Source organism: Globicephala melas, chromosome 2, assembly GCF_963455315.2.
Source record: "Globicephala melas chromosome 2, mGloMel1.2, whole genome shotgun sequence".
In the NCBI taxonomy this organism is placed as follows: domain Eukaryota; kingdom Metazoa; phylum Chordata; class Mammalia; order Artiodactyla; family Delphinidae; genus Globicephala; species Globicephala melas.
The window spans coordinates 129,657,534-129,677,050 of NC_083315.2; the positions used below are offsets into that span (position 1 = coordinate 129,657,534).

General features: G+C 37.8%; 1 protein-coding gene and 1 pseudogene across 6 annotated transcripts in view; one reads left to right on the top strand and one right to left on the bottom strand.

The window, feature by feature from the left end:
• Positions 1-19,517, bottom strand: part of TXNDC16 (thioredoxin domain containing 16) — a 113,575-nt gene that overhangs the window by 35,814 nt on the left and 58,244 nt on the right. For all 6 annotated transcript variants that reach the window (XM_060293619.1, XM_030854981.2, XM_060293617.1 and 3 more), the window contains 4 exons: positions 15,456-15,579; positions 11,209-11,352; positions 10,270-10,329; positions 66-234 (listed from right to left, as the gene is read on the bottom strand). In XM_060293619.1, coding sequence (XP_060149602.1) covers positions 66-234; positions 10,270-10,329; positions 11,209-11,352; positions 15,456-15,579 — 497 coding nt within the window. The remainder of the gene's footprint in view (positions 1-65; positions 235-10,269; positions 10,330-11,208; positions 11,353-15,455; positions 15,580-19,517) is intronic.
• LOC115852293 (adiponectin receptor protein 1 pseudogene) lies at positions 17,838-18,957 on the top strand (annotated as a pseudogene).

Genomic DNA, 19,517 nt, shown 5'->3' on the forward strand with positions numbered 1-19,517 from the left:
TATGTGAATTAGAAGTTTTATAGACCTAATATTTTTAAAATCTTAGGGTGAAGCTGAATACTTACAGCTTGATAAATTTTAGGAGATCTTCAGTTCCTAGCATACCAGTGTAAGATACTGGGTTCTCGCCTTCCCTGTACATCTTTACAACAGGAAATTCAGTAACATTTTGCTTGGCACATACATGAGACCAATCTGCACAGTTTACTCTAGTAAGCAGCATAGTAGAGGTGCCTAAATAAAAGGAAAATGCACATTTTACAAATGTTAATGTAGAAAACTCATTTGTTGAGAATTGTCAATATTTTTTATACCCCATTCTTTTATTTAATGCTTATTGGAGTATAATGGCTTCACACTAGTGTCAGTTTCTGTTGCACAACAAAGCCAATCAGCCATATGCATACACATGTCCCCATATCTCCTCCCTCGCACCCCTCTAGGTCATCGCAAAGCACCAAGCTGATCTCTCTGTGCTATGTTGCTGCTTCCCACCAGCCAACTATTTTATATCCGGTAGTGTATATATGTCGATGTTACTCTCACTTTGCCCCAGCTTCGCCCTCCCACTCCATGTCCACAAGTCCGTTTTCTATGTCTACCTCTTTATTCCTGCCCTGCAACTAGGTTCATCAGTACCATTTTTTGGGGGGGGGGAGAGGGGGATTCCATATATATGCGTTAGCATAGGGTATTTGTTTTTCTCCTTCTTACTTCACTCTGTATGACAGACTCTAGGTCCATCCACCTCACTACAAATAACTCAATTTTGTTCCTTTTTATGGCCAAGTAATATTCCATTGTATACATGTGTCCCATCTTCTTTATCCATTCATCTGTTGATGGACACTTAGGTTGCTTCCATGGCCTGGCTATTGTAAATAGAGCTGCAATGAACACTGTGGTACATGACTCTTTTTGAATTATGGTTTTCTCAGGGGATACGCCCAGTAGTGGGATTACTGGGTCGTATGGTAGTTCCATGTTTAGTTTTTTAAGGAACCTCCATACTGTTTTCCATAGTGGTTGTATTAATTTACATTCCCACCAACAGTGCAGAAGGGTTCCCTTTTCACCACGCCCTTTCCAGCATTTATTGTTTCTAGATTTTTTGATAATAACCATTCTGACCGGCATGAGGTGATACCTCTTTGTAGTTCTGATTTGCATTTCACTACTAATTAGTGATGTTGAGAATCTTTTCATGTGCCTCTTGGCCATCTGTATGCCTTCCTTGGTGAAATGTCAATTTAGGTCTTCTGTCCATTTTTTAACTGGATTTTTTTTTTTGATATTGAGCTCCATGAGCTGTCTGTATATTTTGGAGATGATCCTTTGTCTGTTGTTTCATTTGCAAATATTTTCTCCCATTCTGAGGGTGGTCTTTTTTTGTCTTGTTTATGGTTTCCTTGGCTGTGCAAAAGCTTTTAAATTTAATTAAGTCCTATTTGTTTATTATTTTTTTTTATTTCTGTTACTCTAGGAGGTGGGAGAAAAAAGATCTTATGTCAAAGAGTGTTTTTCCTCTAAGAGTTTTGTAGTGTCTGGTCTTACATTTGAGTCTTTAATCCATTTGGAGTTTATTTTTGTGTACGGTGTTAAGTAGTGTTCTAATTTCATTCTTTCATGTGTAGCTGTCCAGTTTTCCCAGCACTTATTGAAGAGTTTGTCTTTTCTCCATTGTATATTCTTGCCTCCTTCGTCGTAAATTAAGTGCCCATATGTGCCTGGGTTTATCTCTGGGCATTCTATCCTGTATCATTGATCTATATTTCTGTTTTTGTGCCAGCACCATACTGTCTTCATTACTGTAGCTTTGTGGTATAGTCTGAAGTCAGGGAGCCTGGTTCCTCCAACTCCATTTTTGTTTCTCAAGATTGCTTTGGCTATTCGGGATCTTTTGTGTTTCCATATGAATTGCAACATTTTTTGTTCTAATTCTGTGAAGGATCCCATTGGTAGTTTGATAGGGATTGCATTGAATTTGTAGATTGCTTTGAGGAGTATAGTCATTTTCACAATATTGAATCTTCTACTCTAAGAACATGGTATATTTCTCCATCTGTTTATGTCATCTTTGATTTCTTTCAGCATTGTTTTATACTTTCTGAGTACAAGTCTTTTGCCTCCTTAGGCAGGTCTATTCCTAGGTATTTTATTCTCTTTGTTGCAGTGGTAAATGGGAGTGTTTCCTTAATTTCTCTTTCTGGTTTTTCGTTGTTGGTGTATAGGAATGCCAGAGATTCCTGTGCATTAATTTTGTATCCTGCAACCTTACCAAGTTCATTGATTAGTTCTAGTAGTTTTCTGGTGGCATCTTTAGGATCTTCTATGAATAGTATCATGTCATTGGCAAACAGTGACAGTTTTACTTCTTCTTTTCCAATTTGTATTCCTTTTATTTCTTTTTCTTCTCTGATTGCTGTGGCAAGGACTTCCAAAACTATGTTGAATAGGCGAGAGTGGACATCCTTGTCTTTTTCCTGATCTTAGTGGAAATGCTTTCAGTTTTTTTACCATTGAGTATGATGCTTGCTGTGGGTTTGTCATATATGGCCTTTATTATGTTGAGGTAGGTTCCCTCTATGCCCGTTTTCTGGAGAGTTTTATCATAAATCGATGTTGAATTTTGTCAAAAGCTTCTCCTGCATCTATTGAGACAATCATATGGTTTTTATTCCTGAATTTGTTAACGTGGTGTATCACACTGATTGATTTGCATATATTGAAGAATCCTTGCATCCCTGGGATAAATCCCACTTGATCATGGTGTACGATCCTTTTAATGTGCTGTTGGATTCTGTTTGCTAGTATTTTGTTCAGGATTTTTGCATCTATGTTCATCCAGTGATATTGGTCTATAATTTTCCTTTTTTTGTGATATCTTTTTCTGGCTTTGGTATCAGAGTGATGTGCTTTGTAGAATGAATTTGGGAGTGTTTCTTCCTCTGCAAATTTTTGGAAGAGTTTGAAAAGGATCGTGTTAGCTCTTCTCTAAATGTTTGATAGAATTCGCCTGTGAAGCCATCTGGTCCTGGACTTCTGTTTGTTGGAAGATTTTTATTTCTGGTTTCAATTTCATTACTTGTGATAGGTCTGTTTATACTTTTAATTCTTCCTGGTTCCATCTTGGAAAGTTCTGTCCATTTGTCCAAGAATTTGTCCATTTCTTTGTCGTTGTCCATTTTATTGGCGTATAGTTGTTTTTAGTAGTTTCTTATAATCCTTTGTATTTCTGAAATGTCAGTTGTGATTTCTCCTTTTACATTTCTAATTTTATTGATTTGAGTCCTCTTCCTTTTTTTCTTGATGAGTCTGGCTAAGGGTTTATCAATTCTGTTATCTTCTCAAAGAACAACCTTTTAGTTTTATTGATCTTTGCTATTGTTGTCTTTGTTTCTATTTCATTTGTTTCTGCTCTGATCTTTATGATTTCTTTCCTTCTACTGACTTTGGGTTTTCTTTGTCCTTCTTTCTCTAGTTGTTTTAAGTGTAGGGTTAGATTGTTTATTTGACAATTTTCTTGTATCTTGAGGTGAGACTGTATTGCTATAAACTTCCCTCTTAGAACTGCTTTTACTGCATCTCATAGGTTTGGGGTCATTGTGATTTCATCAACATTTGTTTCTATGTATTTTTTTTTATTTCTTCTTTGATTTCTTCAGTGATTTCTTGGTTATTTAGTAGTGCACTGTTTAGCCTCCATGTATTTGTGTTTTTTACAGGTTTTTTTCCTGTAATTGATTTCCAATCTCATAGCGTTGTGGTCAGAAAAGTTGCATAATACAATTTCAATTTTCTTAAATTTTCCAAGGCTTGATTTGTGACCCAAGATGTGATCTATCCTGGAGAACGTTCCATGTGCACTTGAGAAGAAAGTGTATTCTGACACTTTTGGGTGAAATGTTCTATAAGTAACAATTAGATCTATCTGGTCTATTGTGTCATTTAAAGTTTGTGATTCATTATTTATTTTCTGTCTGGATGATCTATCCATTGGTGTAAGTAGGGTGTTAAAATCCCCTACTATTATTGTGTTACTGTCAATTTCTCCTTTCATGGTTGTTAGCATTTTCCTTATGTATTGAGGTGCTCCTATGTTGGGTACATAAATATTTCTAATTGTTATATCTTCTTCTTGGATTGATCCTTTGATCATTATGTAGTGTCCCTCCTTATCTCTTATAACAGTCTTCATTTTAAAGTCTATTTTATCTGATATGAGTATTGCTACTCCAGCTTTCTTTTGATTTCCATTTGCATGGAATATCTTTTTCCATCCCTTCACTTTCAGTCTTTATGTGTCTCTAGGTCTGAAGTGGGTCTCCTGTAGACAGCATATATATGGGTCTTGTTTTTGTATCCATTCAACCAGTCTGTGTCGTTTGGTTGGGGCAGTTAATCCATTTACATTCAAGGCTACTATCGAAATGTATGTTCCTATTACCATTTTCTTAATTGTTTCGGGTTTGTTTTTGTGGGTCTTTTTCTTCTCTTGTGTTTCCCACTTAGAGAAGTTTCTTTAGCATTTATTGTAAAGCTGGCTTGGTGGTACTGAATTCTCTTAGCTTTTGCTTATCTGAAAAGCTTTCGACTTCTCCATCAAATCTGAATGAGATCCTTGCTAGGTAGAGTAATCTTGGTTGTAGGTTTTTCTCTTTCATCACTTTAAGTATATCCTGCCATTCCCTTCTGGCCTGCAGAGTTTCCGCTGAAAAATCAGCTGATAACCTTATGGGGATTCCTTTGTATGTTATTTTTTGTTTTTCCCTTGATGCTATTTTTTTCTTTGAACTTAATTTTTGTTGGTTTAATATATGTATTGGTGTGTTTTTCCTAGAGTTTATCCTGTATGGGACTCTCTGTGCTTCCTGGACTTGATTGACTATTTCCTTTCCCATGTTAGGGAAGTTTTCAACTATAATCTCTTCAAATATTTTCTCAGACCCTTTCTTTTTCTCTTCTTCTCCTGGGACCCCAGTAATTCGAATGTTGGTGCGTCTCGTGTTGTCCCAGAGGTCTCTGAGATTGTCTTCAATTCATTTCAATCTTTTTTCTGCTCCTCACCAGTTATTTCCACCATGTTGTCTTCCAGCTCACTTATTCGTTCTTCTGTCTCCGTTATTCTGTTATTGATTCCTTCTAGTGTATTTTTCATTTCCGTTATTGTGGTGTTCATCTCTGTTGTTTGTTCTTTACTTCTTCTAGATCTTTGTTAAACATTTCTTGTATTTTCTCAATCCATGCCTCCATTCTATTTCCGAGATTCTGGATCATCTTTATTATCATTACTATAAATTGGTGCTGAGATGGGGACCTCCTTGAGACCTCACTCTGATGAATATTCCCTGGGATCTGAGGTTCTCTGTTAGTCCAGTCGTTTTGACTCGGAGTTCCCACTGCAGGAGCTTCGGCCAGACCCCGGGCTTGTGAACCAGGATCCTGCAAGCTGCCGGTTCACTTTGGGGTTCCTCCCATCTCCTTGGGGATCAGAGTCCCCCACCAGCAGCCGGCAGGCGTCCTAGTTGTGGGGAGATGCTATCTCTGCATCTTCCAACCTCACCATCTTGACCCCGCCTCTATATCCCATTCTTATTACAACTTCTCAGCAGCATGAAACACTCCAGCTGAAACACTCTCTTCCCTTGATTTTCTGCACCACCTTCCTCTGTTGGTTCCCATCCCCACCCCTGACTCTCTAGCTGCTCCTTTTTGGTCCCTCTTGCAGGGTCTTCTGCCAGTGGAGTCAGGAGTTCTCCTAAGGCTCAGTTTAAGCTGCTTTCTCTTCTTGTTCTACCCTCTCTTCTAGACAATCTCAATAATCATCGACAACCTAATGAATCCTAAATTTATAGCTTTGGCCCAGGCTCATCCTTTAAAGTTCCAGACCAATGTATTCTTACTGCCTTCTCTAGTTCCCTTTGAACAGAAACATCCTCAAACTCAAGATGTCTAAAACAAATATGGTTTCTTTCCTCTGAATAGTGGTGAATGTTGCCATCTTTGTATAACTCGGAAAACAAAGTATCATCTCTTGCGCTTCCCCATTCCTAAACTCCATAGGTCTAATCACATCAATCAGCATGCCCTTCAATTTTACCACCTGAATTTTAAATACCTCTTATATCTGTCCCTCTCTCTTCACTGCCACCATTTATCATTTCTCCTAATTTATCTCCCTGAATTCGATATGTCTCTACACTGAAGCTAGAGATATCTTTTCAAAACTCAAATCTACTTTGCTACCAGCCCACACCCACCAGTTTCTGCAGTCAGGTCTTTTCACCCCTTCAGATCTCTGCACGTGTGACCACTTCAAGGAAGCCTCCTCTGACACCCTGATCTGCATCAGATTCCTATGCTCTTAGAGGACCAAGCTCTTTTCCCTATCTCATCATGTAATTATGTACTCATCTGTGTTGTTGTACAATTAGAGCTCTCTGAGAGTAGGGACTGTGTCTGTTTTCCTTGTCACTGTTTTTCCAGCACCTAGAGTGGTCCTTGAACATGAAACACCTTAAATATGTGTGTGAATAAACTAACACATGGAATTCATTTAGGGCTTCACATACCCATCCTGTCTAAATATTATAATTTATTTATTTAAAATATTATAATTTCTTCTCAGCCCAAGAAAACACATCATAGTGGAATCCCAAAGAGAAATTTCTACTTGTTCTATACTAATACAGTTGACCCTTGAATAACACAGGTTTCAACTGTGCAGGTCCACTTATATGTGGATGTTTTTCAATAGTAAATATTACAGTACTACACATTCCAAGGTTGGATGAATCCATGCATATGGAACCTCAGATATGGCGCAACCATGTATACAGAGGGCCAAATCTGTTATTCTTGGATTTTCTACTGCATGGAGGGTCAACATCCCTAATCCTTGTGTTGTTTAAGTCAACTGTATATGCAAGGCCCTCCAAAATGTGTAACTAATTAGGTGAAGAGATATCAAAAAACAAATGACAAAGCACCACACAACTCAGCTAATGAAAGGAAAGAATAAATTCAAATAAAAGGAAACTTTAATATAATATTAGATCAAAGAAGGAATCTTTGTGTATCAATATAGGTTATATCCTACTTTAAGATGTTATCTACCCATATGACTAAACTTGTGAAATGCAGTATTTTAATATTTTATTGCCAAAAGTTTTAATACTGAAAATTCTTTCTTACATTTTAAATGATCCTAGATTATATCTCATAGATGCAATAACTTGCTACCTTAGATTTAGTGTTAGCAATCTGTTTGATAATATAGGCAGGGTCTAGTCTGTCTTATTCACCACTATAAACCTGCTGCCTAGTACAATGTCTGTTACATATTATGTGCCCAATAAAAATTTGTGAAATGTGCCCTGATATTTCTTCGTGAACAAATTTTCAATGTTTACACTAAAGTATATTAATACCTGAATATTATATGTGCATATAAACAAAAATAAATCCTTATTCCTTGTAAAGTTGGATCTACTCTATAAAGTTCTCTTATCCTTTATTTTAATCATTTAGTCAATAAATATCTAGTGGTGCTTGTACTGGTGCTTGTTCAGACAATATCATATTATGTACTGCCACCCAAGGATGGAACATGGTGTTATTACAAATGTAGTTCTTTCCCTTCAATAAGCATCCTCAATGGGTCTACTGCTAAAAATGTTATTATTCCTTTGTCCAAGTTGAAAACTTTGATGTTATCTTTAAAACTGGAAAAAGAATATTGATACATATCATTAAAAGTTATAAGGCTACTTATACTGAAGTTATCACATTTTAATTTTCTTTCCTGTAAAATGGTTTCAATACTTAATCATGTTTCAAATGGAAATAGTCTAATATTCTAAGCTGACTGTAGTATTACATTCCACATACTTTATCAATGCAGCAATTCCAAATAGGGGTCTTAATTTAAAAGAAAAACAAAGCAAAACAGACTCTCTTAGCTACAGATACTATGTAATTATAAAAACTTGACATTTGCTGCCACCTTGTGACTGACTATAAAATATTCTCCATCCTCTTGTACTAAGAGATAAAAAGTGGCTTTTTCCCAAATCAACATGAGAGATTACAGGACTAAAGGACCAAAGTATTACAATATTTTCCCAATTTACAAAATTACAGTATAGGCTTCACCATAGACACAAAACACTATTCTTACATATAGTATGCATTTCTATATTAAGCCTCATGAACTTCCAAAACAATCCATTTATCTGATATCTAATTACTAACAGGATTGTTATTCATAAAGAACATACTAATCAAAAAAGGAATCAATCCCTTGGGTTGGTTATCTGCTTTTTTTTTTTTTTTTTTTTTTTGCGGTACGCAGGCCTCTCACTGTTGTGGCCCCTCCCGTTGCGGAGCGCAGGCTCTGGATGCGCAGGCTCAGTGGCCATGGCTCACGGGCCCAGCCGCTCCGCGGCATGTGGGATCCTCCCGAAACGGGGCACGAACCCGTGTCCCCTGCATCGGCAGGCGGACTCTCAACCACTGCGCCACCAGGGAAGCCCTGGTTATCTGCTTTTTTATTCTACAAACACATACAACCAAGAGTCCTTGCACTGAGGGGTCACATCTTTATTTGGTCATTAACAGAGAAGAAAGTAAGAGAATCTTTTTCCATTTTCATTTGGTATCTAACCAAATGGCCTGGGGAGGGGGGAATAATTCTATTATTCAGGGACATTATCCAATTACTATTTCATTGTGGTTTATATTTTCCCCCTTTTTCTTTCTTCTAATTATTTACCAATAAGGCTGGAAAACCTAAGAGAAGAAACTTAAATCTGTCTATAAATTGCCACCATAAAGGAGAATCTAAAAGAGAATGACAAGATTGCTTTAAAAAAAAAAAAGTTAAGGGGCTTCCCTGGTGGTGCAGTGGTTGAGAGTCCGCCTGCCAATGCAGGGGACATGGGTTCGTGCCCCGTTTCGGGAGGATCCCACATGCCACGGAGTAGCTGGGCCCGTGAGCCATGGCCACTGAGCCTGCGCGTCCAGAGTCTGTGCTCCGCAACGGGAGAGGCCACAACAGTGAGAGGCCCGTGTACCGCAAAAAAAAAAAAAAAAAAGTTAGGGATCACAGTATCTATAGACTTAATCATCTCTTCACTTGGGGAATGAAATAATCAAAAGTTGGATCAAATGTGGTTGGGAAATGAATGGAAGAGAAATGGTTCAAAAATGATTTTTTATACCTCTGATGTTTTTATTACTGTAGAAGATGTTGCATTTAGGATTGACTTTCTGGAATCAATTTCTTGAGTTCACAAAAGTCCCCAATATATAAGTTGTATACCAGTACACATTTTCCACTAAATAAAACAAAATTTATGAAACTCTACTACATTTGCTTAATCATTTACTCAACAATTATTAAACACCAGATATTCTGTAATGTAATGCAATGCACCAAGTCCAGTGAGCCGAGTATAAGACACACTCTCCACCCATAAGGAACTTACTAAAAAATGAAAGAGCCTGTAAGCTAGTGCCTCAAAACTGAATGGTGGATGCATTCCTGGAGTAGCCAAGAAAAAGCCTATTTAGCCATAATAGCTTTTATTAACAAGGAAAATAGAGTAGAGGAAATCATATTAAAGATACAAAGCATGATATATTCTGTCTTATTCAAGTGATTACAAAACATTATACTTACCTAAGCCAACACTATCTGTCTCTTACTAATGCTAAGAGGCCTCCCTACTCCTCCTTTTTTCTTTGCTGGGATGGTGGCATAGACATTTTGAGTTCATTCCTTGGATTCTTATTTGTCTACCACTGAATCAGGTTTCATAGAATAGTTAAAATAAAAAGATCCTGGCTATTAAAAAATATCCTAACTGTATAGCTTCAAGAACACTGGTATCTTAGTTCCTTCATTAGGATGTGGTCTTATCTATCAAAATTTTATTTAGTAGTATTTAGTATATATAGTATTTAGTATATATTTAATAGTATTTAACAGTAACTGGCACAGAGTAGGCACTCAATAAATGTTTGCTGAATGACTGAATTCAGCCAAAAAGATTACTGGATTAACTATGTAGCTACAAGACAGTTTTATGAAGACAATCAAAGTGAATTGAGAGTTCTGAAACTCATGGTTCATTAACTTATTAACCTTGGAGACACAAACATAATAACCTGAAATTTTACATGGGTTTCTACATCTTTAGCATGACACAGTTATACAAATAGCTATGGCTCAAAATCAGGAAAGTAAGCATGCATACCACAGTATACCTTTCAACTTAATTGCCACATCGATGTAGGACTGCAGAAATGCCATGGATACTGCCTGCCCTACGTTAAAATAAAAAATTAAACAGATATTACAATGTACATATCTCTAAAGCAGTGGTCCCCAACCTTTTTGGCACCAGGGACTGGTTTCGTGGAAGACAATTTTTCCACGGACTGGAGGGTGAGGGGATGGTTTCAGGATGATTCAAGCACATTACATTTATTGTGCATTTTATTTCCCTTATTATTACATTGTAATATATAATGAAATAATTATACGACTCACCACAATGCTGACAGGAGGCAGAGCTCAGGCAGTAATGCGAGCAATGGGGAGCGGCTATAAATACAGATGAAGTTTCGCTGGCTTGCCTGCTGCTCACCTCCTGCTGTGTGGCCCGGTTCCTAACAGGCCACAGACCAGTACGCGTCCATGGCCCGGGGGTTGGGGACCCCTGCTCTAAAGCATCCATACTTATATATAACAAACATATAGATTTATGGGGTTTCCCCAAATTGTTATTTATTAGTAAGAAATATCCTAGTACGCAGTAGTCAATATTGTTCAAACATTTAAGAGGGTTTCTACGTTCATACTGCAAGGAGTATACTTGAACAGCTATTGTTTGAGGATAAAAGCAATATAGTGCCTATAAATCTATAATAACTGTTAATCAGTCATTAGCTTGAATAACAATAATTTTTCTAAATTAGTAAGCTTAACATCTAGTTTAATCATGAACCTTCAATTTGTAAGTCAGATATATATAATCAGTTTTACAACCCCAGAATCAGCTAGAAGTAAATATTTCAAAGTGTGGAACATATGAAAATTATGTCACTTTAAAATGTGCAATAACAGAATGCAAAAATAAAGTCTGCCTACTTTAAATGCCCTAATATGCAATATAGTAGTCACCTCTAAAGGCTCATACTCACAGCCAGCATAGAAAAGCACTATGCTGTCAGAAGCTGTTACTGTCGCATTAAATGTCTCTTCTGTTAGTTCCACTGCGAGTTCCAAAGGTAACTGTCTCTTCCTGTCTCTGTAAACAGTTTCTGCCACTTCATCATCTTGAATATCTAAAATGTTTGAAGAGGAATTAATATAAATATAAATGTATAGTTTAAAAAATTTAAGCTCTTCTCCCAGGCAAGCATGTGAAAATTTGGTATTTTATAAAAACTTTTGAATTCATACAATCTTAATATTTAAAATGCATGATATTTAGAAAACTTTCCAGTTGTCTGGCTTCCTATCTTAAATGACTCTCAGATGCTTCCTGACCCAGAAATTGTCAAGTTTTAGTCAATCCCAAAAGGCGTTAAACTTGTCAAGAAATAATATAAATATTGCTCTTTTTTTTTTTAAATATTGCTCTTTTATTTCTAATCAACATATTAATTTATAAGCCAAAAAAGTCCTACCATACATATTTGACAGTGTTTCTTTAGCTTCTACTACATGCCAAGCACTGTGACAGACACTAAGGAAAGTGGTAAACAAAACAGACATAGTCCCTGACCACTTAGAGCCTCTATCTATGGAAAAGTCAGTCAATAAACTGATCACTAAATAAATATATAACTATAAATGTGATCAGTTTAAGAGGAAAGGTAAAATACATAGTGAGAGATTTTAACAGGGAGATTTAGATTGGGAGATCCAAAGTCCACCAGATAGAGAATCAATAAAAGGATGTTTTAGGCAAAGGGAAAACACATGCAAAACTCTGAGAAATAAGAGCTAAGCATATTCTAGGTACTGAGGGAAGGCAAATTTGACTAAAACAAGATGGCCTGAAGAAATAACATCAGAAAACTCTAGGCTAGACAGTAGCTGGATTATAAGAGGCCATATAAGCCAAGAATTTTGAATTTTATTCTAAGTGTATTGAGTTAAGGGTGGATTCTGAATATGTAAAAAACTTTCACTAACCACAATATATAGAAATATTGAATCATTATGGTGTTCAACTAACATGTTACATGTCAATTAAATCTTAAAAAAAAAAAACTTTTCATTAAGATAGATAGACCCATCCACCCACCCATTCATCCATCCATCAAAGTATGTGGTAAAAAAATAAAAAACACATTATGAATTCACAAATATCCTATTGGAATTTATATAGATTGTATGATAACACTGGAGGGACATCTAACTTGATAAGAGAGACAAGCTTCCTAGAAGAGTTGACACAAGATGAACATTAAAAGAAAAATAAAACTTAGGCAGGCAGTAGAGGCATATGGAGTAAAAGGGACAGCATGTACAAAGCAACAGTGGCATGAAAAATCATGATGAAATCTGAACACTGACTCTCTGATATTAAGAATTATTGTTAACTTTGTAGATGTAGTAATAGCATTAATTATGTTAATTTTAAAAGGAGAATCCTTACATTTCTGAAATACACAGGGAAATATTTATGGATGAATTTGTATGTTTGGAATTTGCTGCAAAATAATAAAGGGAGGGCAGTGATTGGAATAGGATTAGCCATAAACTGATGGTGGCTGGGCGAGGCCAGGTAATGGGTACCTGGAGATTTGTTCTATTATGCTGTCTGCTTTATGGTAAGTTTATAATTCTCTGTAACAAGATATTAAAAAGAAAGGAAGGGAGGAAGTGAGAAAGGCAATGCATTCAGAAAACTAAATTATTATTTTCCATATGATTGCTAATACTATAAAATAAAATACTAGGTCTGGATTTTAGTACCCTACTGGCAATTTTTAGCTGTGTAACTCTAGTCAATTATATAACTCTGTGTCTCAATATTCAAACCTGTGAAACATAAGAGTTCGACTATTAATTTTAAGGTACTTTTAAATACCACGTTCTATGGCACTAAAAGTTATGCCCTCAATACCAAAATTAATAAAGGCCAATTTTCTCATTTACTGTATTTTTTTCTTATTATTCATGTATTTTCATTTTCCTGCCAGTCCATTCTTATTTCCCAATCCATCCTTTCTTCTCTTATCTTGTCCAAACACCTCCTTCTTGCTTCCCCATTCTCTTAATAAGCCACCCTCATTTATAAATTTATAATTTATAAATTTATTTATTCCTCAGCTCAAACTTTCACCAATTCATATATATATATATATATATATATATATATATATATATATATACACACACACACACTCACTCTCTTTAGCCACACGTTTGTTTTTCTTTTTCATACTCTCCTTTTGGAGACTTCAGTCCATTTAATTCTGATTCATCTTGTGCCCATTTCCTTTGAAGGGCATTTTTCTTTATATTCTGCTCTTACATCGTAACAAACTCTTTCCAAACCCTCATCCATGTCTCATATAAATGGGAATGAAGTGAAAATGAGAAGGAAACTGTGTATATGGGCACGACATCAAACTATATTATGGGTCAGTATGGATTACAAACATAGGAAGTTAAGACCAAAAAAAAAAAACCCCAAAAAACAAAACAAAGCAAAAAATTCCACTACAAAGCAAAAAAAGAAAGCTGTTTAAGAAACATGAGAACTGGGCTGAGGAGAGAAGATAGGGGAGAGTTAGAAAAAAAGAGAAGGCAGCACCAGAGGGCAAACTAAAGCCAGAGAATCAGGAAGTAAAACAGGGGACATGGCAACAATGAAATTTTGAAACAGGCAACTACCACTGAGGACAGGAATCTGATTAAATTGACAGATAATTCCTCTGACTCTGAAGAATATATGAACCATGATAGGAATAAAGCAGGGAGCAAGAGAGCAGAACACAGATCTGCCTATACAATGACGATGCTATGGAGAAGAACTCTGGCTTAAATCACGAGCAATTCTAACCTCTGTATATCAGAAAAAAACTAGAGCAGTGCTCAAACCAAGAAGCTGGTCACCAGTAACAGTTAAAGCTCAGAGCCCTTATTAAATGTATAATATAGATGTTGATCCTAATAATAAAGGGACCTCATGAAAACAATATGTAAATTACTTCCATCTTGGGACTCATGATAATAGGACTATATAAAAAGTATTTACGGGACTTCCCTGGTGGCGCAGTGTTTAAGAATCCACCTGCCAGTGCAGGGGACACGGGTTCGAGCCCTGGTCCGGGAAGATCCCACGTGCCGCAGAGCAACTAAGCCCGTGTGCCACAACTACTGAGCCTGCGAGCCACAACTACTGAGCCTGCACACCTAGAACCCATGGTCCACAACAAGAGAAGCCACCACAATGAGAAACCCGCGCACTGCAATGAAGAGTAGCTCCCGCTCGCTGCAACTAGAGAAAGCCCACGCACAGCAACAAAGACCCAACACAGCCAAAAATAAATAAATTAATTAATTATTTAAAAAGTGTTTACTAAATGGGACTCATGATAATAGTACTATATAAAAATTCAAGTATTTGCTAAATGGGATACAAGAATGCACAAGACATAATCCCTGCCTTAGAAATTTTATAGACGAATAGAGAGAAAAGTAAATAAGCAATTTCAGAATAGGACTGATGTTATAAAAGAAGTACTAGGAATGATAATGATCGTAAGTAAGATTTCAAGTCAGAATGCTCCACATGCCATTTGTGTGACATTGGGCAGATCACTTAACTGGGCTAAAACACAGATTTTTTCCTCTACAAAACGAAGGTGACCTCAGCTAACTCAGAGGACAGCTATCAAAGTAAATAATGAGTGGGAAATAGCCTTGAAAACTATAGAATACTTCAAAAATGTAAGCAATAAAAAGAAAAACAGAAATAACATATTAAAAAGAATTATTAAAATGTTATCAAAATTTACTCCCTATACTGCTAACAATTGGATTCATTTACAACTACAAATACAACTATATTTATCAGAATTTCATATCCTAATAGGAATAATAAAAATAAAATATCATACTGTGGCTCCTGGGTCCTTTTTAAACATGGAGTAGACCAGTAGGGCTGAAAGAACTGATGTGGAGGATAAAGACACACTTGTGGAAAGCTAGAAGCCTGACATGTAACAATGAAAGGTATCACACTAAATAAAATAGAGCATCCTTATATCTTTACACCTCATCAAGTTGCTAAAATGAAATTCAAAATTAATTTCTTCAGGCCTCTTCACATTCTTGAATGTGACAGTTAATTCACTGAAATTTCACTGACCTTAAGGATGTTGGGCATAAATGGGAGGGGAGCATGATCATCAAAAAAACATATTACCCATATCTGGACCTTCAATGTCATTGTCTTCATCTTCGTGCATTTCCTCAATGTGCATACTACTTTCCACACGGGATACGATTAAATCAATATTATTTAACACCAAAAATTCCACTGGCACTCCCTAGAAATACATTAATTTTAAAAGATATGACTAAAATATAACAAAGCATTTTAATACAAAAATGTTTTACTTGTTTGATACTAAAATGAAATGAAACTAAACCTCTGAACCTCAATTTTAATATTTTTTTTAAAAAAGGTAAATTAACTCCACGATCACTATTAAAAGCATCCAAAGTATACGTTATAGAAAGATAGTGTGTGCTACTGAAAAAGAGGGCAAAAAAGAACTGCAAGTCTCGCTTGCTTCTTGTCACAATCACATTACACTGACATCTGAAGCATTTTACATATAACAGTAACTCCTACCTCAATACAATTGAGGTATAAAAATATATACAATTTTATTGCAAACAGAGACAAAATTATTTTGTATTCTACAGAAATATTCAGAATAATACTTCATCTAAAAAAATTCCACTAAAAAGTTTAATTGCCTGTTTAGCCATAAACATAAAAATACTATCTGCCCCTAGGTATTTTAAGAATACCAAATTCTATTCCATTGAAATTATTCCATTAAAATTTCTTTCACTAAGCCTCAACCAAAACATTTTTAAAACATGAAATTTTAGGCCACTGGATTATTTTAGTAAATTATCCCTGCTGCAACCTCATGATAAAACTTGAAGGGATGAGGAGTTGCTTCTTATGGATGAGCAAAGAAAGTGGTTTCTTGAGATGGAATCCACTGCTGGTGAAGATGCTGTGAAGACTGTTGAAACGACAACAAAGGATTGAGAATATTACAAAAACTAAGTTGATAAAGCAGCAGCAGGGTCTGAGAGGATTGATTCCAATTGTGAAAGACGTTCTACTCTGGGTAAAATTCTACCAACAGCATTGCTCTGTAGCATACTACAGAGAAATCTTTCAGGAAAGGAAGAGTCGATCAACGGGGCAAACTTCACTGTCGTCTGATCTTAAGAAACCACCGCAGCCACTGCCCTGGTCGGTCAGCAGCCACATCAACATCAAGGCGGGACTCTCCACAAGCAAAAAGATGACAACTCACTGAAGGCTCAGATGATGGTTAGCATTTTTTTAGCAATAAGGAATTTTTAAATTAAGGCATATACATTGTTTTTTTAGACATAATGCTATGGCACACTTACTAGACTACAGTATAGTATATATATAACTTTTATATGCACTGGGACAACAGCATGAACTTTAATTCTTCTACAAAACCTATTTCCCGATAACAAATTAAGTAATTTCTTACTTAGGGGTCTTTACCTAATAGTAAAAAAAAATAGCTTCAGAAAGTATTCTTTCCATTACCTGGTCAAAAAGCAAAGCATACTAGCCCCACAGTGTACACATTTGAACAATACTACAGTTCTCAAAGTATTTTCCTATTGGGTCTCATAAAACTTCTTGTAAGTTAGAAGGGGAGGTTTTACGACTATTTCACAAATGAAAAATCTGAGCTTGAAGAAGTTAATTCAGTTATCTGGACCCAGAACTAGCAGGAATAGAATCCAAGTCTTCTGACTCTTTAGCCCAGTATTCCTATCATAGACTTATGCAAGGGAATTTAAGTTTAAACTGTCTGGCAGTTCATAAACATATCAATAATTTTTTAGCATATGTATATAATATTTACAAGATGTTCAGAATTAAAGAGTTCTTAATTAAGAACAATTTAAGGAAAAAGGGACATTGACAGAAATTTACAGAGGAAATACAAATGACCTAACTAGTCAAAGTTATCAAAGACATGCAAATTAATACTGAAACTTTTTTTGTGTATAGAAATGATTTTTTTTTTTAAGATTACTGTTCAGTACTGGCAAAGATGTATGAGAAACAAGAAATTCCAAACCCTGCTGGTAAAAGTATAACCCTTCTGGAGGGAAATTTGACAATGCATTTTAAAAGTCTTAAAAATTCCCATTTCCTTTAATAAAACTTACTTCCAGAAATTTAGCAAAAGGAAAGAATCAGAGATGTCCAAAACAGTGTACAAAGGCAGGCATCACAGCACAATAGCAAGTAATGAAATATAACTGTACATGAAAAGCAGGATATATAGCATGATCCTAAATTTCTTTACAATATATATATAGGCAGAAGATTCACATCGCTTGGCCACAGGCCGCCTCCAGTGCCGCGGGATGTAGCGCGGGGTCCGCGGCCCCGAGCAGAGTCCACCGCCCGCCTGTCTTCCATCACAGGGAACTCTTTGCTCCCTGGGCCCTAGAGACCCCATCCTTTCCCCAAGCTGAAGCCACAGGGCATTGAGGTACCAGCCAGATGTCTTCTCACAAAGGACCTGTGGTGGCCCAGGGCAGTGGGGCCTCCTGCCGGGAACAGGGAGGCTGACACAGCAGAGCTGGCTGAGCTGGGCCCCCTGCTAGAGGAGCTAGGCAAGCAGGGCATCGCCAGCCCAAGCAAAGCTGAAGAAGAGCAGGCATGCCCAGTGCCTCAGGAAGAGGAGGAGGAGGGGTGGGTGCTGACACTTCCCCTGCAAGCCCACCATGCCACGGAGAAGATGGAGGAGTTTGTGCATAAGGTCTGGGAGGGGCACTGGAGGGTCATCTGCACAACGTGCTCCCCAACTGGCTGAAGGACAACGACTACCTGCTGCACGGCCACAGGCCGCCCATGCCCTCCTTCCGGGCCTGCTTCAAGAGCATCTTCCGCATCCACATGGAGACGGGCAACTTCTGGACCCACCTGCTTGGTTTTGTGACGTTTCACTTTCTGGGAATCCTGACCACGCTGAGACCAAACACGTACTTCATGACCCCTCTTCAGGAGAAGGTGGTGCTCGGGATGTTCTTCCTGGGCGTGCTGCTCTGCCTCAGCTTCTCCTGGCTCTTTCACACTGTCTATTATCACTCAGAGAAGGTCTCTCAGACCTTCTCCCAACTGGATTATTCAGGGATTGCCCTGCTGATTACGGGGGAGCTTTGTCCCCTGGCTCTGTTACTCCTTCTACTGCTCCCCACAGCCATGGCTCATCTACCTCTCCAGCGTGGGCACCTCTGCCATCATTGTGGTGCAGTGGCACCGGCTTGCCACTCCTAAGCACCAGCAGACAAGAGCAGGGGTGTTCCTGGGGCTTGGCTTGAGCGGCATCGTGCCCACCATGCACTTTACAATCGTGGAGGGCTTCGTCAAGGCCACCACGGTGGGCCAGATGGGCTGGTTCTTCCTCATGGCTGTGATGTACATCACCAGAGCTGGCCTTTATGCCGCACGGATTCCCGAGCACTTCTTCCCTGGAAAATCCGACATGTGGTTCTAGTCTCATCAGATCTTCCACGTCCTGGTGGTAGCAGCCACCTTCGTCCACTGCTACGGGGTCTCCAACTTTCAGGAGTTCCGATATGGCCTGGAAGGGGGCTGTACTGACGACTCCCTCCTCTGAGCCGCCCTGCAAGGGCGTAGGAGGAACTTTCCAAGTGCTTTTAAAATAACTTCTTTGCTAAAGTGAGAGCAAGGGTCTGAGTTGTCTGTTTCAAGAAGAAACCTCTTAGAGAATTCAGTACCAACCGATCTTCAGTCCACTTCACACTCCTGGGCAATAAACTCTCCTCTCCCTCGCTAAGAGCAGTGGGGATGGGCAGACGTGGCCGCCTCACCACTGAGCCGCGCCCTCCTCAGTAAGGCAACTTCTGTCCCCTCACAGAGATGGGGCTTTGAAACTCATGTTGAGATTTTACGCCCCCTCCAGCCATTCTGGGGAAAAATGATGGACTGGGACTCTTCAGAAATTCTGTTTCCAGAAGAAACTGTCCCTCCCTCACCCACGTTTTGACTTTGTAACCTGGCTTATAACAGGCCATCCGTTTTTGTAGCACACTTTTGAAAAACAATGATAACCTCGTCCATCTTTTGAGGGCCTGGACCTGCTCACACAGCAGGAAGAACAAAGCCACCAACTTTTACACAGCCCGGCTAATCATGGAAGTGTGTCCAGGCTTCAGG